General features: G+C 45.4%; 1 protein-coding gene across 1 annotated transcript in view; it reads right to left on the bottom strand.

Annotated features, from left to right (window-relative positions):
* The window catches only part of RPGRIP1L (RPGRIP1 like), a 152,982-nt gene that overhangs the window by 75,038 nt on the left and 50,518 nt on the right, over window positions 1-27,426 (bottom strand). Inside the window, exons 7-10 of the mRNA XM_044270688.1 lie at window positions 22,308-22,413; window positions 17,231-17,377; window positions 13,081-13,154; window positions 2,022-2,167 (exon numbers count right to left, since the gene is read on the bottom strand). Of these exons, the coding sequence (XP_044126623.1) occupies window positions 2,022-2,167; window positions 13,081-13,154; window positions 17,231-17,377; window positions 22,308-22,413 (473 nt within the window). The remainder of the gene's footprint in view (window positions 1-2,021; window positions 2,168-13,080; window positions 13,155-17,230; window positions 17,378-22,307; window positions 22,414-27,426) is intronic.

The raw sequence follows: 27,426 nt of genomic DNA, 5'->3' as shown, positions 1-27,426 counted from the left end.
AGCCCAGAAACTATAGGCCGGTAAGTTTAACATCCGTTGTGGGTAAACTGTTTTAAGGTTTTCTGAGATGCTATGTTAGAGCAGCTCAACGGAAATAAGCAAATAACGCCATATCAGCATGGCTTCATGAGGGATCGGTCATGTCAAACTAATTTATTCAGTTTCTATGAGGAGGTAAGTTCTAGACTTGACAGCAGCGAATCAATGGATGTCGTGTATCTGGACTTCTCCAAAGCATTTGACACTGTACCACATAAAAGGTCAGTATTTAAAATGAGAATGCTCGGACTGGGAGAAAACGTCTGTATGTAAGTAACTGGCTCAGTGATAGAAAACAGAGGGTGGTTATTAATGGTACACACTCAGATTGGGTCACTGTCACTAGTGGGTGTCCTCAAAGGTCAGTACTGAGCCCTAGCCTTCAATATATTTATTAATGATCTTGTAGAAGGCTTGCACAGTAAAATATAAATTTTTTCAGATGACACTAAACTGTGTAAAGTAATTGACACGGAAGAGGACAGTATACTACTGCAGATGGATCTGGAGAGATTGGAGGCTTGGGAAGATAAGTGGCAGATGAGGTTTAACACTGACAAATGTAAGGTTATGCACATGGAAAGGAATAATGCAAGTCACCCGTACATACTAAATGGTAAAACACTCGGTAACACTGACATGGGAAAGGACCTAGGAATTTTGATGAACAGCAAACTAAGCTGTAGAAACCAGTGTCAGGCAGCTGCTGCCAAGACCAATAAGATAATGGGCTGCATCAAAAGGGGCATAGATTCCCGTGATGAGAACATAGTCCTACCACTTTACAAATCACTGGTCAGACCACACATGGAGTACTGTGTACAGTTCTGGGCTCCTGTAAACAAGGCAGACATAGCAGAGCTGGAGAGGGTTCAGAGGAGGGCAACTAAAGTAGTTACGGGAATAAGGGAATTACAGTACCCTGAAAGATTATCAAAATTGGGGTTATTTACTTTAGAAAAAAGATGACTGAGGGGAGATCTAATTACTATGTATAAATATATCAGGGGTCAGTACAGAGATCTATCCCATCATCTGTTTATCCCCAGGACTGTGACTGACGAGGGGACATCCTCTGCGTCTGGAGGAAAGAAGGTTTGTACACAAACATAGAAGAGGATTCTTTACGGTAAGAGCAGTGAGACTATGGAACTCTCTGCCTGAGGAGGTGGCGATGGTGAGTACAATAAAGGAATTCAAGAGGGGCCTGGATGTATTTCTGGAGCGTAATAATATTACAGGCTATAGCTACTAGAGAGGGGTCGTTGATCCAGGGAGTTATTCTGAGTGCCTGAATGGAGTCGGGAAGGATTTTTTTTTCCCCTTAAGTAGGGAAAATTGCCTTCTACCTTACATTTTTTTTTTTACCTTCATCTGGATCAACTTGCAGGATAACAGGCCAAACTGGATGGACAGATGTCTTTTTCGGCCTTATATACTATGTTACTATGATAAATGCCATTTGCTGAAGTAAGACAATTCCTTTAATTTTCACACCAATGACTTAGAATGGCTTATAGCTTCCAAAGTACATACATTTCTTTTTCACATTTAGAACCAATCTAAAGTGATCTTACCTTGTTGGCAGTGCAGTCCAATGTATAATCACCATGTTATGCAGCAGAAGGTGCTGAGCAAATTGCTATCCATATTTGTGAATGGCAGTAATTTAGTAATTTAAACGTCTATGTATCATAAGCTTAAGCGTCTGGTGGGAGGTCTAACTCAAAGCCCACCCACTGGACTCCTATGCCCAGAATAAGCAAGAATTTAAATGAATAAATGACTACTTTTAATGAGCCTAAAACCTACTGCCCGCAGACTGAACTGCATTTTCAACATGGTGGGTTCCCCATTACAATTTCACAGCTTTGGAAGTGAACTGCAATGTATCAGATCATTTTCTTCAAACGGGACAGATGTCAGAATTTTCAGTAAAGAAATAACTTGCTGATAAGAGGACATTTTTATGTACTGCATACCTCGCTCTCTTCTCATTCTATCAAGAATCTCATTTTTATCCGCAAGGTCGGATCTAAGGGCGGCCTCCAGCTGGGCAATCTGAAGTTTCAGCTGCTGTTCCCTCATCTTCCGTTGTTGTTCTTGACTGTTGCTAACTTCAAAGGCGCTGAGGTAAAAAAAAAGGCACATAGTGGGGTAAGTCAATACAATTTGAACTCAAGCACAAAAAAAATAAATCTGGCCACAAACCCAAAGTGGGAAAAAAATCCAATAACCGTTAACCAGGACAGGAAAAGGCTCTGTACAAAAACTCACAGTCCAATCTTTCTGTCCCCTTCAATAATATATATCCAGCCTTTTAACCAAAGCTTCAACTGTCCTTGTACTTCGGGAAAACTTTAGAAATGTCATAGTGACATATCAAAAGTTTAGATCTGTGGGCATCCAAGGGAGTCCCCCCGCCAATTGCAAGAACGAGGAGAGAGAAGTGCTCACATATTGTGCTCTCTCTCCTCTCTGCAAGAAAGTCCATAGGCACATCTATTCTGTCTCCAGCAGCGAGGAGAGACTGCACAATATGCAAGCTCTTCTCTCTACTCGTTCTAGCGATTGGCAGGAATCTCAGCGATAGGACACTCACCGATCAAAACTTTTGACATGTTGTTATGGCATATGAAAAATTTTACACCACTCTCAGTCGACCATTACCAACGGCAGACAACTCACATTGTTACCAAATGCCAGCCCCACACACTCACTTAACCTCCATTCATCCAGACTAAAAGTAAGACCATCAAATTCTGGCTATTAATCCTGCAAAGTTGATCCAGAAGAAGGAAACAACCACCATGAGTTGGAAGCCAACTTTCCTCATCTTAGGGAGAAAAAAATCCTTCCCGACTCCATTCAGGCAATGAGAAAACTCCCTGGATCAACGATCTCTCTCTAGTAGCTATAGCCTGTAATATTATTACACTCCAGAAATACATCCAGGCCCCTCTTGAATTCCTTTATTGTACTCACCATCACCCCCTCCTCAGGCAGAGAGTTCCATAGTCTCACTGCTCTTACCGTAAAGAATCCTCCTCTATGTTTCCTCCAGACGCCGAGGATGTCCCCTGGTCACAGTTTTGGGTATAAATCGATGATGGGAGAGATCTCTGTACTGACCCCTGATATATCTATACATAGTTATTAGATCTCCCCTCAGCCATATCTTTTCTAAATGAAATATGGGTCCTGTATTTCCCTTTTTCGCTCATGTTAAATAAATGCTCTTAAAAACATTACATAACGCAAATGATGTCAATGAGGACACATTGGGGGAGATTTAGCAAAAGTTGTGTAGAGGAAAACTGACCTAGTTGCCCCTAGCAACCAATCAGATTGATCATTTTATTTTTCAAAGGAGCTCTGAAAAAAGTTAAAGGTATTATCTGATTGGTTGCTAGGGGCAACTAAGTCTATTTTCCTTTGCACCCGTTTTGATAAATCTCCTCCATGGTCTTAAAATCAGCAGTCATCACAGCACAGTAAATGGGCATTAATAGACAGCCGGTGACACCTGATCCTTTACTAGTGCGATAAATATGTTTTACATTAATCTTCGCTACGATGACAACATCAGAAAAAAGTTAAGAAAAAAAAAAAAAAGAGTAAAGTAAGAACGAGTAGAAATCTATAGGAGCAGGGCTGGCTGCCTTACAAAATAGTGCTTGGAACGGAGAGGGTAGTGGCACAGAGATCACTTGTCCTAATGTTTAAGGAATTAGGAAAACATATTCTGTTATGCTGCTTCTTAAACCAAAGGCGCCTTGCATAGCCTGCGGTTGGAAAAGATGAAAGGCTCTGTGGGATGAGCATGGGAATGGCCTTAATTTAGAGTCCCAACTATGTTGAGTGAAAAAAATAAAATTGGCACAGGTTGTGCTTTTTGTGGGACTGCAGTAGGAAATTAGATGTATAATGCATGAGAATCCAAATTCCAGTCGCTGACATAACCACAGACCCTTAAACTATGCAAGAGGGGCTTCAATCGCCACCCAGCTTTGACCAGAAACCGGTGCTAGGCCGAAGGGCACTGAAGTGATGGGTTAGTGGGGGAGAAATAAAAAGAGAGAAAGCACTAGAAAATGTCAAAAGAGGACGATTGTTAAAATGTACAGCTGCAGCACTCCCTAACCTGATTAGGGAGCATTCACATCACCGTTTAGCTTTCCGTTCTTCTGATCCATCAGAAGAAGAGTGAGAGAGAAAAACAAAACTGGATCCTGCTGCATCAGTCATCCGTTTGAACCATTTCAGTCTGAGATCCGTGTTTTTATCCCCATCTAAAAAACGGATCTTAGACGGAAATGACTCAAACGGATGACTGATGCAAGTTTTTTTTTTTACAGCACCCTGTTTTTTTTTCTCTCTCTCTCTCTCTTCGGCCTCATGCACACGACCATTGTTTTGGTCCCCTTCCGAGCTGCAGTATTTGCGTCTCGGATGCGGACCCATTCAATTCAATAGGGCTGCAAAAGAGGCGGAGAGCACTCCGTGTGCTTTCCGCATCCGTTGCTCCGTGAAAAAAATATAGCATGTCCTATTCTTGTACGTTTTGCGGACAAGAATAGGCAGTTATATTAACGTCTGTCTGCGCTGTTCCACAAATTGCGGAACGCACACGGACGCCATCCGTGTTTTGCGGATCTGCAATTTGCGGACCGCAAAACACACAACGGTCGTGTGCATGAGGCCTTCTTCTGACAGATCAGAAGAGCGGGAAGCTAAACAGTGATGTAAATGCACCCTTAAATACACAAGTGCAGCAAACTTTACATTTAAAGGCTTTGTACACCTTCGGGGCTATTTTTATTTTATGATTGTATTTTACTTATTTTGGGCTAAAAATAATTTTTTCAGTCTTTATTAAAAATATTCAGCTGTTCTGTCACAAAGGGTTAACTCTTTGTCTAGCTGTGTGAATAGTACATTAACTTTGCACTGGTCACCTAGTAACCCTCATCTCTAATTTACTAAAAGGTCATAAACACTTATTCAAAGGGATTCTGTCACCAGGATTTTGCCTATAGAGCTGCGGACATGCGCTGCTAGATCGCCGCTAGCACATCCGCAATACACAGTCCCCATAGGTGAGAGTGCTTTTATAGTGTCAAAAAAACGATTTTATGTATATGTAAATGAGGCAAGTAAGGAGCCCAAGGGGCTGTTACTAATGTTTCTGGATCCCAGCCACGCCCACTGGGAAGGAGCCCAGCACCGCCCCACATCCTCCGAATCCCCTCCTTGCTCCCCGATGTGTGCGTGAGTACGCCGCATGTCAGTGCCGGCATAGTGTTTCTACCCTGTGCTGGCATCAGCCTTAGGGAACGAACTGCGCATGCGCTAGATGCGAGATTACAGGCGCTCTAACTTTGTGACTTTGCGGAGCAAGGAGGAGATCCGGAGGATGCGGGCAGTGCTGGGCTCCTTCACAGTGGGCGTGGCTGGGCTCCAGAAACGTTAGTAACAGCCCATTGGGCTCCTTACTTGCCTCATTTACATATATATATATAAAATCTTTTTTTTTACACAATAAAAGCACTCACAGCTATGGGGAATGTATATTGCGGACGTGCTAGCGGCGATCCAGCAGTGCATGTCCGCAGCTCTATAGGCAAAATCCAGGTGACAGAATCCCTTTAAGGCCTCATGCACACGACAGTTTTTTTTCACGGTCCGCAAAAACGGGGTCCGTGGGTCCGTGATCCGTGACCGTTTTTTCGTCCGTGGGTCTTCCTTGATTTTTGGAGGATCCACGGACATGAAAAAAAAAAGTCGTTTTGGTGTCCGCCTGGCCGTGCGGAGCCAAACGGATTACAATGCAAGTCAATGGGGACGGATCCGTTTGATGTTGACACAATATGGTGCCATTTCAAACGGATCCGTCCCCATTGACTTTCAATGTAAAGTCTGGAGTTCTTTTATACCATCGGATTGGAGTTTTCTCCAATCCGATGGTATATTTTAACTTGAAGCGTCCCCATCACCATGGGAACGCCTCTATGTTAGAATATACTGTCGGATATGAGCTACTTCGTGAACCTCAGATCCGACAGTATATTCTAACACAGAGGCGTTCCCATGGTGATGGGGACGCTTCAGGTTAGAATACACTACAAACTTTGTACAAGACTGCCCCCTGCTGCCTGGCAGCACCCGATCTCTTACAGGGGGATATGATAGCACAATTAACCCCTTCAGGTGCGGCACCTAAAGGGGTTAATTGTACTATCATATTCCCCTGTAAGAGATCAGGGCTGCCAGGCAGCAGGGGGCAGACCCCCCCCCCCCCTCCCCAGTTTGAATATTGTTGGTGGCACAGTGTGCGCCCCCCATCGGGCCCCCCCTTCCTCCCTCTAATGTTAGAAATCGTTGGTGGCACAGTGTGCGCCCACCATCGCCCCCCCTCCCTCCCTCTATTGTATTAAATCGTTGGTGGCACAGTGTGCGCCCACCATCGCCCCCCCCTCCCTCTATTGTATTAAATCGTTGGTGGCACAGTGTGCGCCCACCATCGCCCCCCCCCTCCCTCCCTCCCTCTATTGTAATAAATCGTTGGTGGCACAGTGTGCGCCCACCATCGCCCCCCCCTCCCTCTATTGTATTAAATCGTTGGTGGCACAGTGTGCGCCCACCATCGCCCCCCCCTCCCTCCCTCTATTGTATTAAATCGTTGGTGGCACAGTGTGCCAACCACCATCGGCCCCCCCCTCCCTCTATAGCAGTAACAACATTGGTGGCAGTGTGCGGTCTCCCATTCCCCCCCCCCCCCATCATTGATGGCAGCGGAGTTCCGATCTGAGTCCCAGTTTAATCGCTGGGGCTCCGATCGGTAACCATGGCAACCAGGACGCTACTGCAGTCCTGGTTGCCATGGTTACTTAGCAATAGTACAACAGTAGAAGATTCATACTTACCTGCTTGCTGCTGCGATGTCTGTGAACGGCCGGGAGCTCCTCCTACTGGTAAGTGAAAGGTCTGTGCGGCGCATTGCTAAAGAACTGTCACTTACCAGTAGGAGGAGCTCCCGGCCGTTCACAGACATCGCAGCAGCAAGCAGGTAAGTATGAATCTTATACTATTGTACTATTGCTAAGTAACCATGGCAACCAGGACTGCAGTAGCTTCTTGGTTGCCATGGTTACCGATCGGAGCCCCAGCGATTAAACTGGGACTCCGATCGGAACTCCGCTGCCACCAATGATGGGGGGGGGGGGGTGGGAGGCCGCACACTGCCACCAATGTTGTTACTGCTATAGAGGGAGGGGGGGCCGATGGTGGTTGGCACACTGTGCCACCAACGATTTATTACAATAGAGGGAGGGAGGGGGGGCGATGGTGGGGGCACACTGTGCCACCAACGATTTATTACAATAGAGGGAGGGAGGGGGGGCGATGGTGGGCGCACACTGTGCCACCAACGATATTCAAACTGGGGAGGGGAGGGGGGGTCTGCCCCCTGCTGCCTGGCAGCCCTGATCTCTTACAGGGGAATATGATAGTACAATTAACCCCTTTAGGTGCCGCACCTGAAGGGGTTAATTGTGCTATCATATCCCCCTGTAAGAGATCGGGTGCTGCCAGGCAGCAGGGGGCAGTCTTGTACAAAGTTTGCAGTGTATTCTAACTAGAAGCGTCCCCATCACCATGGGAACGCTTCTGTGTTAGAATATACTGTCGGAAATGAGTTTTCACGAAGTGAAAACTTAGATCAGAAAAAGCTTTTATGCAGACGGATCTTCGGATCCGTCTGTATGAAAGCAACCTACGGCCACGGATCACGGACACGGATGCCAATCTTGTGTGCATCAGTGTTCTTTCACGGACCCATTGACTTGAATGGGTCCGTTAACCGTTGTCCGTCAAAAAAATAGGACAGGTCATATTTTTTTGACGGACAGGATACACGGATCACGGCCTCGGCTGCAAAACGGTGCATTTTCCGATTTTTCCACGGACCCATTGAAAGTCAATGGGTCCGCGGAAAAAAAAACGGAAAACGGCACAACGGCCACGGATGCACACAACGGTCGTGTGCATGAGGCCTAAGCCGCATACTTATCAGTAAGATAAGAACTGAGCTATAATGAGTGTTTAGGAAGTCAGAGATAAGGAGCCGTCAGCTGAGCTGCCTGATGGAACAGAGTGAAAACAGACAGCATGCTACTAGAGAATCTAAATCATGGGTGTCAAACATGCGGCCCGCAATGAATATCTTTGCGGCCCGGCAAGTATTTCTGAACATGAGCGCGCTGCTATCGGCGCGCTCATGTTCTCTCAGCAGCACGGGGAGAAGGAAGTTGTCCTCCCTCCCCCTGTGCTGCTGCCGCTGCCACCAATGAGAAGAGAGGGGGGGGAGGAGGGGCGGGCGCACTGCACCACCAATGAGAATAGAGGGGGGGAGGAGGGGCGGGCGCACTGCGCCACCAATGAGAATAAAGGGGGGGGGGGGGGGCGCACTGCGCCACCAATGATTGGACTATTTCCACACAGAGCGGCGCCCAGCACTCACCATTAGTCCTGGGCGCCGCTCCGTTCGCCCGCAGTGCCCCATTACTGTCTCCTCTCCTGCTCCACATGCTGCTTACTATCGGAGCGATGGGAGGAGACATCAGCTTCACTAGTGGGCGTTCCTTCTCCCTGCGCTGCGATTGGACAGCGCTACAGCCAGGAAGAAGGAACGCCCACTAGTGAAGCTGATGTCTCCTCCCATCGCTCCGATAGTAATCAGCAGCATGTGGAGCAGGAGAGGAGACAGTAATGGAGCACTGCAGGAGAACGGAGCGGCGCCCAGGACTAATGGTGAGTGCTGAGACATCGCTGGGCGCCGCTCTGTGTGGCCTGATAGTGAAAGAAGTTTAACACAATACAGGAGGCGGGTGCCGGCAGTAGAATCGCATTGCCGGCACCCTGCCCCTGACAGGGAGCTGCGATCAGAGGCAGTTAACCCCTTAGGTGCCGCACCTGAGGGGTTAACTGCTGATCTGCCAGTACCCGCCTCCTGTATAAAGGGGTAATTTATCATTGGTGGTGCAGTGTGCCCCCCCCTCAACCCCCCCATCCCATTAAAATCATTGGTGGCACAGTGCGCCAGCCCCTCTCAACCCCCCCAGTATTGAAATCATTGGTGGCAGTGGCCACAGGGACCTCTCCCCTCCCCCTCATTGGTGGTGCAGTGGCAGCTTCTGATCGGAGCCCCAGCTGTGTAAGCCTGGGGCTCCGATCGGTTACCATGGCAGCCAGGACGCTACAGAAGCCCTGGTTGCCATGGTAACATCCCTGATGCTGTGTGCACAAGGCACAGAGCAGCAGGGACAGTGTGAAGTCCTATTCACCCTGATAGAGCTGAATAGGACAGGGGATGAAAGATCCCAGGTTCTCGCCCCTAAGGCTACTTTCACACTTGCGTTCAGATCGGATCCGTCTGAGACGGATCCGCTCATATAATGCAGACGGTGGATCCGTTCAGAACGGATCCGTCTGCATTATATTGTAAAAAAAATTCTAACTGTGAAAGTAGCCTGAACGGATCCGTCCAGACTTTTACATTGAAAGTCAATGGGGGACGGATCCGTTTGAAGATTGAGCCATATTGTGTCATCTTCAAACGGATCCGTCCCCATTGACTTCCATTGTAAGTCTGGACGGATCCGCACGCCTCCGCACGGCCAGGCGTTTTTTTTTTTTGCGGCCCACATAAACTAAAATTTTGTTTTTTTGGCCCATGTTAGCCTTTGAGTTTGACATGCTTGATCTAAATGCTGTACAGAGAAAGGGGCTCCACATTTTTCATAAAGACCAATAAGAAAAATATTTTTAGCGCAAAAGGAGTACAATACAATAACAAAATTGCTCCTAAAGGTGTACATAGCCGTTAAGCCCTCATGGACACGACCCTATGAATTCTGCACTCTGCAAAATACGGATACCATCCATGTGCCTTCTGCATTCTTTTGTGGACCCATAGACTTCAATGGGTCTGTAGACCGTATTCAGCAGATAAGAATAGGACATGTTCTATAATTTGTGGAATGCACCTATGGATGGCTACAAATGGATTCTATTAGGGGGAGGGGGTTTGGGACAAAAATGGACCTTAAACATATCAGTAAATCCACCAAGAAATGACAAGAGAAAAAAACTGCCTAAAGCCTCATTAACACCTCCGTGTTCCACGTATGTGTGCTATACGCATTCTCCACGGACAGCACACGTACCCATTCATCTTAATGTTTGTATTCACACATCAGTGTTTTACCACTGTCCGTGGGTCTGTGGTTTTAGCACGGATGCATGCTCTATTTTGTCCGTGTTCACGGACCCATCACGCCCGTTATAGTCTATGGGTCCGTGAAAACCATGGATGCAACACGGATGCCATCATGGATCATTAAGAAGAGATGCTTTGAAAATTATTTTTCAGCTGTGCAGTGTCAGTGAAACACGGATGACACACGGACAGCAAAAAACGTACACACGGATACACACACTTCACTTTTCACGGATTTAAGCACGGACACAGGTGTGTAAATGAGGCTTAATACAGGCAGGATTTTAGTGTTTATATAAATATATATACACACACACACACACACACACACACACACACACACACACACACACACACACACATTACACTTAATATTATATATAGATTATATATATCATTATTATTTTTTTCCAAATCTCAAATAGCGGAGAATATTCCCCAGGCAGGATTACATTGCGCATTTGATATTCCAGGCACTCAGGCGGTAGGTTCATTAAAGAGTATTTTTATCCTGTCTACAATATCTGTCTGGGCAGAAATGACTCAGAAAGTCCATACTGCACAATGCGCCATTTGCCTCTGACAACTAGGATTAAAGAAGAAAAAACCTAAATGTGCAGAGAACCCAGCTGAGTAAAAAGGAATACCCAGAGCTTGTCTAGAGCAATGGAAATCCCCTTCTTCTTTCTACCTAATCGAAAACCTCCGGCCAATAAGAAGAAAATTAATTCAGAATGGGCTCAGCTCAAGCAGAAAATGCAATTTTCAGAACACAAAAGAGATATAGCGCCTAATAAAGAATAATGATTTAATAAGATTTTGCGGCACTTTATGGTCAGAGGCCCGGCTCTGAGTGCAGCCAGTTTACCAACTAGTTAACTCTTTGACTATCCAAAAGCCACAACATACAACTGCCCTAACGACACCGCGTGAAATACAACAATCTGTAAATACGGTGTCTATACAAAGCACTAAACCCTCTTAGAAGAACGTAAAATGTATGACGCTTGTAATGTAAAAATCACTTGTAATGTAAAAAAGTCTACAAATTAATAAAGGGGTTGTCCAGGGGGGCTATCCTCGGGATAGCTGATCGGTCAGGGTACAATGTCCCGCTGACAGAGGTGGACAGAACTTGTCACTGCAGTGTTACTCCCATTGACTTCGATGGGAGCAGGGCCATAGTAACAAGCTCCCCCCATTATACAGCTGACAGAGCTTTGTAGTCCTGGTGCCAGATCTGCACCCGAACAGCTAATCAGTGGGGATGCAGAGCGCTGGACCCCACGATCAGCTAGGGATGGCCTATCCTGAGGACCATTAAAAGCTGGACAACTCCTTTAAGCACAAAATAACTGAAACTATAACTATTCCCTCTGTAAAGGCACCTGTGACAGTTACATCCATATATCTGCATACATGCATCCGTTTTGCACACGCAACACCGGGTATCTGGTGGGGCACGCCCCAGATTTTTGGCCGGTGCTCCAAGCCACTTTCACTGTCAACTGTACCTCTATCCTCAGGGTGCAGATAGAATACTACATCTACTAGCTCCATGCTCCAGAATTCAATCTCAACGGCCTGCAGCCTTTCAGACGTGAGATGAATTAGAAAGGTGGTCTCACAGATACCGGCCGTGTGCGTTCAGCATTTTGCGGAACGCACACGGCCAGCCCTATGATAGACATGCCTATTCTTGTCCGCAATGGCGGACAAGAATAGGACCTGCTCTATCTTTTATGCAAGGCCGCGGTACGGAAGTACGGATGCGAACAGCACATGGTGTGTGTTGTCCCATTGCGGTTTTGCGGAACGGATGCGGACATATAAATACGGTCGTCTGAATTAACCCTTTGTGTGAACATGCACTGGAATACCCAGCTGTACATAGGTCGTGCTATAAGAGTACTGAATCTACACTGAAAATCAGGTATTCCTGTTATAACAAGTTATCCTGTGGATAACTATCATATCCGAGCGGAAGGGCCCCCAACTATCACGAGATGGGGGGCCCCGTACCTTGTGGAGCCCCCTGAAATTGATGGTGCGGCTAGAAGGAAAAGTGCGCCTCTACTCCAGCGGCGACACGCTTTTCCGACCAGCCACTCGGTCCATTTCAGTGGGCTCCACTGGGTACAGGGCCCTCGTTCTTGTGATCGGTGGGGGGCCCAGCGGTAGGCTGCCCACCAATCTAAGGCCTCTTTCACACAACAGTTTTTTTTTTTCCGTTTTGCGTGCCGTTTTTTGCGGTCCGTATACGGAACCATTCATTTCAATGGTTCCGCAAAAAAAATTGAATGTGTTCCCTATGCATTCCGTTTCGGTATTTCCGTTCCGTTGAAAGATAGAACATGTCCTATATTTGGCCGCAAATCACGTTCCGTGGCTCCATTAAAGTCTATGGGTCCGCAAAAAAACGGAATGCATACGGAAATGCATCCGTATGTCTTCCGTATCCGTTCCGTTTTTGGCGGAACCATCTATTAAAAATGTTATGCCCAGCCCAATTTTTTATATGAAATTACTGTATACTGTATTTGCCATACGGAAAAACGGAACGGAACAACGGAACCACAACGGAAGCAAAAAACGGAACAACGGATCCGTGAAAAACGGACCGCAAAACACTGAAATGGACATACTGTCGTGTGAAAGAGGCCTAACAGTTATGCTATATCCTGTGGGTAAGGGATAACTTGTTATAACTGGAATACCCTTTTAGCACAGGAGAAATATAAAATCCACGACAAGTTTCATACCTGTTGAACAGTTTGTCAGAGTTTTGCTTCAAGAGATCCCGTTCCTTCTCCAAGTCACTGATTCGATCAAGAAGCTAAGAGAGAAAATAAGGATATTCTACACAAAGTAACAAAAACACAAGCAGGAGGTAGGCTTGCATCTGAAAAAAGTTTCTATAGAAGTAATTTAGAGGCACAGCAAAGATGGAGCCCCACAGACAAGAACAAAGTGGTCCTCCAATACAGTGCTGAGCAGAAGCGCCTGGTGCTTGTTTCCCCCCTTCTGTCACCTTTGGCTTAAAGGGGTTGTAAAGTATTAGAAAAACATGGCTGCTTTCTTCCGGAAAACCTGTCCACGGGCTGTGTGTGGTATAGAAGCTCAGCATCGCTCATTTCAATGCAGCTGCAATACCATACACAACCCATGGACAGAAGTGGCGCTGTTTCTGGAAGAAATGAGACATGTATCTCTAATCCTGTACCAACCCTTTAACACCGCAGATTCAGTAAACAGGATGGGACCCTTTCTCCAGTGATTGGGCAGACTAGAGGGGCCAAATGGTTCTTATCTGCCCAGACATTCTATGTTTCTATGACCCCATAAAAGTGGCATGGGCTGCTTATATGGCACTCTTGCCCGTTGCATTCTGACATGGGGACACCAGGCGTTACTACAACCCTTTAACACAGGGTCTGCCTGATGACTAAAAATGCTGCTAAAGGGGTCGATCGGGTCGTCGCCAAAAATAACACAGAGGACTGAGCCGGAAGCACAGCTCCATCCACTGTGTAGTGGCCATGCCCGGTTACTGCAACTTCAGCTCTAATTTATTTTAATAGGAACTGAGCTGCAGTAACCTGACATGGCCACTACACAGTGGATGGCGCTGTGCTTCCGGCTCAGTCCTCTGTGTTATATCCGGGGCTCAGTCCTCTGTGTTATATCCGGGGCTCAGTCCTCTGTGTTATATCCGGGGCTCAGTCCTCTGTGTTATATCCGGGGCTCAGTCCTCTGTGTTATATCCGGGGCTCAGTCCTCTGTGTTATATCCGGGGCTCAGTCCTCTGTGTTATATCCGGGGCTCAGTCCTCTGTGTTATATCCGGGGCTCAGTCCTCTGTGTTATATCCGGGGCTCAGTCCTCTGTGTTATATCCGGGGCTCAGTCCTCTGTGTTATATCCGGGGCTCAGTCCTCTGTGTTATATCCGGGGCTCAGTCCTCTGTGTTATATCCGGGGCTCAGTCCTCTGTGTTATATCCGGGGCTCAGTCCTCTGTGTTATATCCGGGGCTCAGTCCTCTGTGTTATATCCGGGGCTCAGTCCTCTGTGTTATATCCGGGGCTCAGTCCTCTGTGTTATATCCGGGGCTCAGTCCTCTGTGTTATATCCGGGGCTCAGTCCTCTGTGTTATATCCGGGGCTCAGTCCTCTGTGTTATATCCGGGGCTCAGTCCTCTGTGTTATATCCGGGGCTCAGTCCTCTGTGTTATATCCGGGGCTCAGTCCTCTGTGTTATATCCGGGGCTCAGTCCTCTGTGTTATATCCGGGGCTCAGTCCTCTGTGTTATATCCGGGGCTCAGTCCTCTGTGTTATATCCGGGGCTCAGTCCTCTGTGTTATATCCGGGGCTCAGTCCTCTGTGTTATATCCGGGGCTCAGTCCTCTGTGTTATATCCGGGGCTCAGTCCTCTGTGTTATATCCGGCGCAGTGACTGCTGAAAGCAGCTGATCGGTGGGGGTTCGAGACATTGGACCCACAGCGATCTGATAGTGAAGACTTACCCTAAAGATAAGTCATCAATATTCAGAACCTGGTTAAACCCCTTTCAAGCAACTTCAGTTATAATTCCTGAAACTGTCTTTAGCCGATGACTGAGTCACTTTTAAATCAGATTGGAAAAACATGGCTGCTTTGCTCCAGAAACAGCACCACTCTTGCCACTGGTGAGGTCTGATCTGAGCACTATCGGGGTTCTGATCTGAACGCTGATGGAGGTCTGATCTGAGGTTTCATATGGGGGTGGGTCTGATCTTATGTCTTTTATGGGGGTCAAATCTGAAGTCTGATGTGGGGGTCTAATTTGGGGGTTTGTTCTGAGGTGTGATGAAAAAAAATTTTTTTCTTATTTTCCTAAGGTGCGTCTTATAAAGTGAAAAAATACGGCATGTGTTCCAGTAAATAATTCATATTAAATTACCATTATATACAATCAACCAGATTAATTGACATTCATATGAATTACTGAAAACACGTGGCAAGCCAACAACAGTAACCGCTTCACATATAAAAGGCTGAATAGAAGTCGAATAAAATAAACTAAAAAAAAAACTAAAACCCTCTAATGACAGTGTTGACAGGAGATGAGAATGTGAAAACCTCTGCCACAGTTGAATCAACTCATCTGTTTTAATGCAAAATTTCAATTACAAGCTCTTTAAAACATGCCAAAGAGAACCACTGGCAGAGAAAAAAGACTGGCTTAGCTTCTAGACAGAACAAAGATGTCTTCTTTTATATGATTTCATTTCACTGAACTGTGACACGCACTGAAATGCAGAGTGGCTGAATTATTAAATGGATATGGCATGCATAATCCTGATTTCCTTGTCTAGCTCAAGAAATGTGCTGTAACTAAACCTCGCTAAGTGAAGAGAAAAAAAAAATCTGCATTAAAAGAATCTGAAAAAAGAAAAAGGATAGAACAAAAATGTATAATGTGGGACAGAATTAGGTCACACTGTGTCATTTTTCTAAGAGATAATTTAAAGGGGTATTCCAATCATATCACTCTATAGCATATCGCTAAGGCTACTTTCACACTGGATCCGGTAGGGTTCAGCAAAAACGCTTCCGTTACTGATAATACAACCGCATGCATCCGTTATGAACGGATCCGGTTGTATTATCTGTAACATTGCCAAGTCAAAGTTTATTGTGGCAGATAAAACGGATCCCTTCCCATTGACTTGCATTGGAGGTCATACCGGATCCGTCTTGCTCCGCATCCCAGGACGGAAAGCAAACTACAACATGTTGCGGTTTGCTCTCCGGTATGAGAACGCAGCTAAACAGAACGGAATGCATTTTGGAGCACTCCTTTCTGTTCAGTTCAGTTTTGTCCCCATTGACAATGAATGGGGACAAAACTGAAGCGTTTTTTTCCGGTATTGAGCCCCCTATGACGGAGCTCAATACCGGAAAACTAAAACGTTGGTGTGAAAGTAGCCTAATATATGCCATAACATTCTGCCTAGAGGGGGTTTAATCCAGGAGGGCGGAAGTGATAATCCAGCTCCGATCAGCTGCTCATTTTGCCTGTAGCATCCAACCAGGAGACCACTACAGATGTCACTATCATAAGTAGTGTGAATATGAAGTTTTATTCTGTCGGATTCTGCACCTGCAAGTGCATTTCAGGAAATGCTTTACTGTGAAGCGCTCTCTGCATTGAGCTGTGTCTTAGCCCCTCCCTGCTTCAGAGGGGATTTAAAGAAGGGGTTCTGCCGTTGAAAATATTTTTCAAACCATTACCTGGATGCTTTTGTAATTGCATGAAATTAAACATTTAATATAGCCACAGAGCTATTCAATAAAATGTATCTGTATAGCGCCACCCGCTGTTTCTTCTTTTTCTTATTTCTTGTCCACTTTATTGAGGTGGTCACACGCGCTCAGTTTAAATCTTAAACTGTCACCAGCCATATCTTCTGTAAGAAGCTGTGACAGTTACATGAGAGAGCTGTAGCAGAAAGGAAATGCCCCCTGAAAAAGGATGTGCCCCCTGAGCTTCCAGCTTAAAATAAATAGAAGACCAATTGGAGCAATGAATGTGGAGATCTCTGGATCCATATGAGGTCCAGGGCTGGTTCTAGCTGTGTTAGAAAAAGATTGTCATGTACTATATGATGTCTGATTCTTGTTTTTACATCAATGATGGCATAACCCCTTTAATGCAGAAGGCACTTCCTGGGCACTTGCAGATGCAGAATCTGGCAGAATAAAACCTCTTATTCACACTATTCCTGATAATGAAAGCTCCACAATAGAAATCTTGTACTGTTCTCCCCAGCACCCAACTGGTTTTCCCAGCAGTTTACCATGCTCAAAACTGCTGACTGTTTGGAAATCAAAAATGCATACTTTGTGGGGCCATATATCAATTGATACAAACCTCTTCAATCCTTCGCTGGGAGAAGGTGTTAGACTGCACTTGCTTCTCCAGGTGAAAGTTCTTCAGGCGCTCTTCTTTTAGCTGGCCATTAAGGCTTTCTACTTCACTCACAAATGCTTCTTGACTCGCTTTCATGGCTTTTAAATTCTAGAGGAGAAAGTTTGAACGTACAGCAATGAGATTTATACCTACAGGAATAAGTGGGCAAAACGAGGTCAAATGTTCTCACAGATACATGGAAGAAGCACTAACGAAAGGTAAAGTCTGGGATCTTGAATCACCAATGACTTCAAAAATAATACTAACCTTTAGGGGACGGCCCCAGAGTCAGATTTCTACATGCAGTTTTGGAAGCCAAAATCAGGACTGAATCATAAATGAAGAGAAAGCATAAAGGCCAGCTAGGACTTCTTTTTTTTTTATTCAATTCTGATTTTGGCTCTCGAAACTGCATGCAGAAAGCAGACCGCTCGGTCAATGGCATATCGCTAGGATATGCCATCAATGTCAAAAAGGTGCAAATCCCTCCTCTGGCAGAGAATGGGGCCCCCGAAGCAAAGGAGTGCTCAGTTATTTAGCGGTGAATGGAGAGCACACTGGGCAAGCGTGGCCATCTCTGCGTTCACTGCTGTGAGAATGCTGGAGATAGCCAAGCCAGAACTCCCACAGCGGTGAAAGTGGGTGGCGGATGGCTGCCCTCTGTTCACTTCTGGGGTCCCATTCTGGAGATAGGAGGGACCCACACCAACCTGCCATATCTTGATCAGACTTGTTTACAGAACTGTATGGTCGCCATTTAAGATCCAAACGGTTTCACCATGTTAATGAGAAGGATAATTTCTGCCTCCACCAGAGATCAATGAAGAGCAGGACACGAGAACACTGGCCAATGACAGCCCTGCGATACAACGGGATAGTTGAGGATATGAGCCCAAGGCAAAGGAATTATACACTGGCCAATGGCTACGGGAAAGCAGTATTGTAAATGAACCACTTTGGAGAAAATCAATACGCGATGCTTGAAAGGGGCGCCTAAGCCTTTGGCACGCTTTTAAAAACAGTCTCTCCATTTACTTGAACGGCTTTAAAAAGACTCTCATAAACATGAAAAGGAGGAACGACTATCTCATTTTCCACACTTCTGGACAAGGCTACAGATATGAAAGATCTAATGAATAAAGGCCTCTCCGTGAACCGAGCCCTGCACAGAGCACTGAGAATGCAAATCCAGCTGCAAAGATCAAAAGTAGGATGCATAAATATTAATAGCCCAAAAAGAATGGGTAGAAAATATTTCTGGCTTCTTTTATTTGTAGATGCTACAAAAAGGTAATAAATGAACATAAGGGTCATGTAAGTGTAACTGTGGGACATGGCTGCATGATATTATCAGTACAATGGGGAGTAAATGGGAATATCTCCACAAACAGATAATCCTTCATCAATCAGGCGACCTGAAGACATCCTTTAAAGGGGTTATCCAACATTAACACAGACCTGCCAGAGTGGCCATCCTGCGGTGGAGATGAAACTTACCTAGTCCGCGCCGCTGGGTTCAGTGTCTGTCGCTCCCGGGTCGGCTCCTGCTCTCCCTGCGGTGCTGAAAACAATATCCGATGACACATGACCGCTGCAGCCAATCACAGGCTGTAGTGGTGATCTGCCCCCCTTGCATCTCGACAACTGAACACCTGTGATTGGCTGCAGCGGTCATGTGTCCCCAGCGGTCATGCAGCGGTCATGTGTTTTCCAGAGTTGCAGGGAGAGGAGACGGCCTGGGAGCGACAGACCCCGAACCAAGTGGTGGGGACCAGGTAAGTATGATCTCAACCATGGGTCGGCCACCTTAAAAGATCTTTATTAGTCTAGGATAACCCCTTTGAAATCAGGCTGATTTGGATGAATAAAGTTCCCCACACACATTTAAAAGCAGTTGATGAACGCTCATTCAGCCAGCAGTTCTCTCTCCCAATTCCCCCATACACATACATGTGTGGCCAATCACCAGCAGGTTCGGCCGACAATACACTAATATGCATAGGACTAAGCCTTAACACTTAAAGGTTATGTACAACTTCAGGGGATTTTTTTTTTTTTTTAGGATTGCATTTAACTCATTTTGGGCTGAAAATAATTTTTTCAATTGGTCTTTATTAAAAATATTCAGCCATTCTGTCGCAAAGGTTTAACTGTTTCTCTAGCTGTGTGAATCGTGTCATCTAATAAACCTCATCTCTAAATTACTAAAAGGTCATAAACACATTTAAGCCACATTCATATCAGTAAGATAAGAATTGAGCCATACTGTGCATTTAGGAGATTAGGAGCTGTCAGCTGAGCTGCCTGACTGAACACAGTAAAAACACAGAGCTTGCTACTAGAGAATCTCAAGTCTGTACAGAGAAAGGGGATCCAAATTTTTAATAAAGACAAATTGAAAAAATGATGTTTTAGCTCAAAATGAGCACAATGCAACAAATAAAAAAAAGGTGTAAAAAGGTAAAAAAAAAAAAAAAAAAGGTGTACATAGTAAAGGATGCAGCCTAGTTTGCAGTGATTTTTCTAGTTTTTTCATCTGTACATCCCTAAAGCCATTATTTAAAATAAAAAAAATCATATTCTCATCAGTAGGACAGTAAGCATATAAATAATCAAATCTGTCATGGACATGGGGTGATCACACAAAAGCTTAGAACGATACAAGTCCCAGCTCTGATGACTCTACTGTAACTAAACAGACTAAGCGCCTGCACTGTATGTCCACCACATCAAAAGGTCAGATGTTTATCCACTGAAAGGCCTTATGCACATGACCGTGGTTTGTTTTGCGGTCCGCAAACCGCGGATCCTCAAAACACGGACGGCGTCCGTGCGCGTTCTGCAATTTGTGGAACGGCATGGACAACCTTCAATATACATGCCTATTCTTGTCCGCAAGGCGCAGACAAGAATAGGACATGTTATATTTTTTTAGCGGGGCCACGGAACGGAGCAATGGATGCGGACAGCACACGGAGTGCTGTCCGCATCTTTTGCGGCCCCATTGAAGTGAATGGGTCCGCATCCGAGACGCCAAAACGGCGGCTCGGATCTGGACTAAAACAACAGCTGTGTGCATGAGGCCAAAGTGGAATGACAGTAAGGAGAGATCTTGAAAACTGGGACTAACTGATACAAAAATTATACTAGAAAAGTGTATACGTTTTTATTTCAAAAGGAATAATTTAGCTGAAACAATAAAACTAGTTAAGTTAGGGCTAGCGGACAACTTGTGGCCATGCAACATTAAATAGGTTGTCCCATTACAAACACTTTTCCCTATGAATACAATAGGGGATAAGTGACTCATCGGTGGGGATCTGAAAGCTGTTGCCCCCATCGATCATGAGAAGGGGTCGATCTATTGAGCTCGAAGGGAGTACAAGTGCTCGGCTGTCTCCGGAAGTTCTATAGAGTCGAATAGAACCACAGCAGAACCATCAGTCAGCCGCACCAGTCAGATACCCACTGATTAGACATGGATCAGTGTTTGTAATGGGACAAACCCTTAGGCCTCTTTCACACGGGCGTCGCGTGTGAGGGCCGAATAGGATGCGGGTGCGTTGCGGGAAAATGCGCGATTTTAATAAGTTTTGCACGCGCGTGAGAATAATCGCCATGTTTGGTACCCAGACCCGAACCCGGACTTCATCACAGAAGTTCAGGTTTGGGATCGGTGTTGTGTAAATTTTATTATTTTGCCTTATACCATGGTTATAAGGGAAAATAATACCATTCTTAATACAGAATGCTTAGTAAAATGTCAATTGAGGGGTTAAAAATAATAAACAAATTTAACTCATCCCATCCACTTGGTCGCGTAGTGGATCTCCTCTTCTTTCTTCAGGACCTGGCAAAATGACCTTTAATGACGTCACTGCGCTCATCACATGATCCATCACCATGGTGATGGACCATGTGATGTGTGCAGTGATGTCACCAAAGGTCCTTTTCTCCCAGGTCATCAAAGAAGAAGAAAGAAGAGAAGCCGTGCTGCGCAAACAAGTGGATGAGGTGAGTTTAATTATTATTATTTTTTTAACCCCTCCATCCCTAATTTACACAACACCGATCCCAAACCCGAACTTCTGTGAAGAAGTCCGGGTTCGGGTACCAAACATAGCATTTTTTCTCACGCGCGTGCAAAACGCATGAAAATGTTTTGCACTCGCAAGGAAAAATTTTGCATTTTCCCGCAATGCACCCGCATCCTATCCGGCCCTCACACGCGACGCCCGTGTGAAAGTGGCCTTAAAGGGAACCTCCCAAAACCATCCCAAGCCGCCAGCAGCACCTGCGTGTAGCCAGCAGTGTGTTTCTGATGATGCCTTTCTTCCTGAAGGCAGATGCAGCAAAAGTACTGAAAACGTTGACTTCAAGCATGTGTGGAGAAGCGCGCCGGGCAGGGGGTAAAACTAAGTTTTCAGTACTTTTGCTGCATCTGCCTTCAGGAAGAAAGGCATAATCAGAAACACATTGCTGGCTACACGCAGGTACTGCTGGCGGCTTGGGATGGTTTTGGAAGGTGACAGGTTCCCTTTAAATGGCATCTGTCATCACATTATGTAGACAAAGTTAATAGAAAGCACTTACTAATGTATTGTGATTGTCCATATTGCTATCCTTTGCTGGCTTTATTCATTTTTCCATCACATTATACTCTGCTTGTTTCCATGGTTACTATCACCCTGCAATCCATTAGTGGTGGTCGTGCTTGCACACTGTAGGAAAAAGCGCTAACCTATGTGCGCTCCCACAGTCCCCGCCACCAAATAGGCTGGTGCTTTTTCCTATAATGTACAAGCTCGACCGCCACTGATGGATTGCAGGGTGGTCGAAACAAGCCGTGTATAATGTGATGGAAAAATGAATCCAGCCAGCCAAGGAGGCAATATGGATAAACACAATACATTAGTAAGTGCCCGTATTAACTTTGTCTACATGATAAATGGCATTTGCTGAAGTGTGACAAGCCCTTTAAATGAACGTGATTGGTAGCTCTCAGCCTATAAAGTTTATCATTCCAAGAGAGACTTACGTCTTGGAGCAGATGGAACTTGCTCTCCAGCTCGGTGAAAGCCCTGCTCTTGTCTGCTAGCTGTTTCTGGAGTTTAATCGTAAGGACATTCTCTTTGATTGTTGTCCTGTATTCGAAAAAAAACACAAACACGATCACATAGGTGAACGATGCAGCACATCAAAAAAAGATAACCAGACAGAAAACGACAGCGGAGGAGGAAAGGTAGCACTTATTTCATCAAGGTAATGAGCTCTCATTTGCTAATGTCATGTATACTGTAATCTCTTGCAGAAGCGCCTGCCAGATTGTCTGCGGATTGATCTGTGATTACTGTACTTGGGTATACCAACGCTATACACATGCCAACCGAAACGCGTCTGAAAAAATTGATGAAAAGATGGAAGACTGAGAAGAAGAGTCTACATTTCAGGGAAAAAATGACAGATATATTAGTATATTAGTGACACCTCATAGTACTAGAGCAGGGATCAGCAACCTTCGGCACTCCAGCTGCTGAGGAACTACAACTCCCAACATGCACACTTAAGGTCCCTGTTACACGGGACGATGTACAAGCAGATTGTCGGTAAGGAAATGTTCCTTCCAGACATAAATGCTGATCTCTAGTGGAGGAGACCAATGCATTTACGTGCAGCGATCTCCTCCAGGGTATGGGGAGGAGTGATCGCTAACGCCATCGCTCTTCTCCATACATCATCCCATGAACGGGAATAAATTACTGAATGAGAAGTACTCTAAAATGGTACTGATAAAAATAACTCATCCAGCAAACGTCAACCAATAAATAAAAAGGTCACGGGTCTTGGAAAGTGACAACACCAAAAAATAAAATCAAAAAATTTGTAATACTAAAATGCAAAAGTACTAAAATGATTGAATTATTTTTTTTTTAATCCCATACGCTCTACTTATATGGTATCGCTGCATTCAAACTGACCTGTAGAATAAAGTTAATCTGCAATTTTTACAGCACAACGAATAGCAGGAAAAAAAAGACAATGGTGCCACAGAAAATTAAAACTACTCCAATAAAAGCAATGTCTTCATACAGCTCCACAGAAAGTTATGGCTCTTAGAATTTGAAGATGAAAAAACAAAAACAGTTGGTCCTTAAGGGGTTAACTACTTGTGGAATGTTGGATACAGATATAAATAAATCCGCACTACTAGCCCATACCGCAGCCTCTGGTGATGGGAAACTACCGGATATTTCCTCTATATAGTAGAAAAGTCCATGATGGTAAAAGGAGCACAATTTTTTTTTTAAGGGTAACTCATATATATATTTTTAATAGAATTAGATTAGTCGGACTACGTTTACCTTAGTTCCCTAGTTAATACTTTCATATAGGTATTGAATTACCTAGTAATTGCAGCATGTTTTTTCCTCCCCCAGGAATTTTAGTGATGCGGCTAAGGGCTTGTGCACACAAACGCTTTTTTGCGGAACCATTCATTTCAACGGTTCAGCAAAAAAAAAAAGAATGTACTCCGTATGCATTGTATTTCTGTTCCGTTCAAAGATAGAACATGTCCTATTATTGCCCGCAAATCACGTTCCGTGGCTCCATTCAAGTCAATGGGTCAGCAAAAAAATAAAATAAAGAAATGGAACACATACTGAATGTACTCCGTATGTCTTCCGTATCCGTTTCGTTTTTGCGGAACAGTCTATTAAAAATCTTATGCCCAGCCCAATTTTTTCTATGTAATTTCTGCATACGCCATACAGAAAACAAAGCGGAAAAACGAAATGTAACCGGAAACACTTCTGAAATAAAAAAACTGAAAAACGGATCTGTTAAAGACAGCCCACGAATCACTGAAAAAGCCATACGGTCGTGTGAACAAGCCCTAAAACAGCGTTTCTAGGTGTCCTCTGTCTCTATCTTCTATATACAGAAGACTGAGGACGTTGTCGTGGGAAGTCCCGAACGCTGAGTGCGCGCTCCCGTCGGCCGGGGATAGTGCTGATATTCGTGATAAAATATTGTGATTAGAATATTCGCAAAAAAAAATAAATTGCTATTAGAATGTTAGCGATCAACTACTCAGGAGGAAGAGGACGTGTGTCACGGTGCAGTTCACCGTGATGTGTGTTGCCGTGCAGGCTGGCTGCATACGCTCTTGTGTACTGGCTGCAGGCTGAAATCCTGTGCAGGTTGGTTGCTAGGGGCTGCGTGCTGGCTGCGGTATCTAGTGTGAACCTGCCCGTGTACATGTGTACCCCTTTGACTTTATCTGTATTCTGGTTCAGTGTTCCTAGTTGCAAAGGGCAATGCCCAGTTCTGTATCCGTGTATGCTGGTTGCCAGAGGCAACGTCCGGTTCTGTTCCTACCCTGTATGTTTGTTTCATGTCTCCTCCAGAAGGGGGTTCCTGGCTTCCCTGGGGGGGAAATTGCTAACCTGTGTGTACCTCTGGTTCTGTTTGTTTGTCCCGCTGGAGGTTTAACTAGCCTGTTCCTGGCAGGTAGGGGCCAAGCATTCCTGGACATTCCTGGAGGTGCGACCAGTGAGCCCTCGGCCCAGTCATCCCCACCATTCATGGCTCTGTGAAGTACGGGGCTCATTGGCTCCGCCCTCCGGGTTTGTGGTGGTCGGCCGGTGCACTTGGTTCTGTGGTATCGTTAACACTTCTGCTTACTTGCTTTTCTGTCATGTCTGTTCTGTTTGCCTGTGACCTGCTCGTAGTACGTCCCAGTGGTCTGCCTCGGACCCCTGGCACGTGACAGCATGTTTAAAGGGGTTCTGCACTTTCATTTAACTGATGATCTATCCTCTGGATAGATCATCAGCTTCTGATAGGTGGAGGTCCGACACCCGGGATCCCCGCCGATCAACTGTTTGAGAAGGCAGCGGCGCTTCTCTATGGGACTGGCAGAAATAGCCGAGCGCTCTACTTACCTATCTCCAGCAGTCTCCTAGAGAATGAATGGGTGCATGCTTGGCCTGCTACTTCATCAGGACGGGAACATGGGACCCCTGTTCTCACGATGAGTGGGGGACCCCACACTTTGACCCCCAGATCAGTTAGTCATCCCCTATCCTATGGCTAAGGGATAACTTTCATACTAGACACAAAAAAAAAAAAAAAAAAATCATCATCTGTAAACCTTCAGCTTTAAGAAACTGGGAAATGTCTACCTTTGTACATCTAGTTCAGTACATGAGGAGCAACACATAAAGAGCTAACAGATGCCGTCTCCCAAAACCTTCACACATCAGACACAAGACGTCACATACCACAACTCAACACCCTGCTTCTCTTCCCAAGATAAAAAGCTCTGGAGATTGAGTTGCAGGTTAGTGACTGATGAACTCACTGCTCACATCGGGGATGGGGGGGGGGGGGAGGCATCTTTCTATGTTAGGATGGGGTCAATCCAAACTAAAGCATGACTGGATGTCCTGTGGCCATACTGCCAAAGCTCAGCCTGGAGCACTTTTATCCCAAAAAACAAAGGCATTTAACCCTTTCAATAGCATGTACAAATAAAACCTAAATGGCAAAATAATCATCATAATTCTACTCCTGGAAAACACCATTAAAAAATGGACCAAATCCTGGAAAGCCATTTAAAAAGGATTTGCCCCTTTATATTTATAATTTGTTTAAATTAGATAAAATACCATTTACTAATCTGAAGAGAAGGGCACCTGATTCTGGCAGCTCCATGGACCCAGGAGAGAGAGTTTCCTGTGTTGGCCCATGACTTAGGCCTCTTGCACACAAACGTTGTGACTCCGTTCTGTGCATTGGGGACTGCAATTTGCGGTCCCCAATGCACGGGCAACGTCCCGGACGGATCGAGACCCATTCAACTTGAATGGGTCCATGATCCATCCACACCGCAAAAAAATAGAACAAGTTCTATTTTTTGCGGTGCGGAGGCACGGACAGAAACACTACGGAAGCACTCCGTAATGCTTCCGTGGGGTTACGATCCGTGCTTACGTTCCGCATCTCCATGATTGCGGACCCATTCAAGTGAATGGGTCCGTATCCGTGATGCGGAGTGCACACGGACCAGGGCCACAATACGGCCACGGGCACACAAGATTCCTGTGCAAGAGGCCTTATACTGTCATGGCTGATGCACTGACAAAGAGGGGGAGGCTTAGCTATGGAAATAAGTCAACAAAAATACAGAAAAGTACTTAAGGGTAGCCTGCATGCAATGGAGATGATGCTCACTCTGTAATCCAATCCATGGAAGAAGTAAAGCGGCACCAGGATCCAATCTATAATTTCTTTATTAAGGCCAAAGTTATTTAAAGGGGTATTCTGGTAGGTATTTCCACAGGGATAACTATCAGATCGTGGGGGTCCTACTGCTGGGACGACCAACGATCAAGAGAACGTGCGCCCCATTCCCTCTGCAGGCCCCTTGCAGGGGGTATGATCTGAGGTGAGTCGCACATGCGCGCAACCACTCCATTCATTTATATGGGAGTTCCGGAGATAGCCTAGTACAGCGCCCATAGAAACGGGTGGCCAAGCACATGTTCAACCGGACCCTCCAGTCATTTTAGGGGAGCAGCAGGGGGCACCCGTTCTCTGTGATGGCTAACCTCCGGAACTCCAGCTGTGGTAAAACTACGACTCTCACGATGTACACTTGCTTGGCTGTTCTCAGAACTCAACAAAATCGAATTGAGCATGCTGGGAGTCGTAGTTTCTCCACAGCTGGTGGTTAGCCATCACTAAACTAGACGAAAGGTGATATGGGATGAGCTCAATCAGGGGAAGTTTCAGGCAAAGTAGTATTTTTAAAAGGAGTTATCGTTATTGAAGACAGTTTATTTTTCAGGTGACGCGTTTCGGGCCGAACTGGCCCCTGCATCAGGCCAAAAAACATCATCTTCACGTTTCTGATCCAGTTTGGCCCCAAAATGCATCACCTGAAAAAAAAAAAAAAAAAACTGTCTTCAATAAAGAGAACGCCTTTTAAAAATACTACTTTGCCTGGAACTTCACCTAATTGCGCCATGTATCATCACATATCACCTTTCATATAGCTATCCTGTGGCTAGGGGATAATGTCGAACTACCGGAATATCCCTTTACAGGAAGCAAGGTTTCGACCAGTTGGTAAAGACTCGACTGCAATTGAA

Source organism: Bufo gargarizans, chromosome 10 (genome assembly GCF_014858855.1).
Source record: "Bufo gargarizans isolate SCDJY-AF-19 chromosome 10, ASM1485885v1, whole genome shotgun sequence".
Taxonomy (NCBI): Eukaryota; Metazoa; Chordata; class Amphibia; order Anura; family Bufonidae; genus Bufo; species Bufo gargarizans.
Note: the sequence above shows the minus strand (reverse complement) of the source record. Positions and strands in the feature narration are given on the sequence as shown.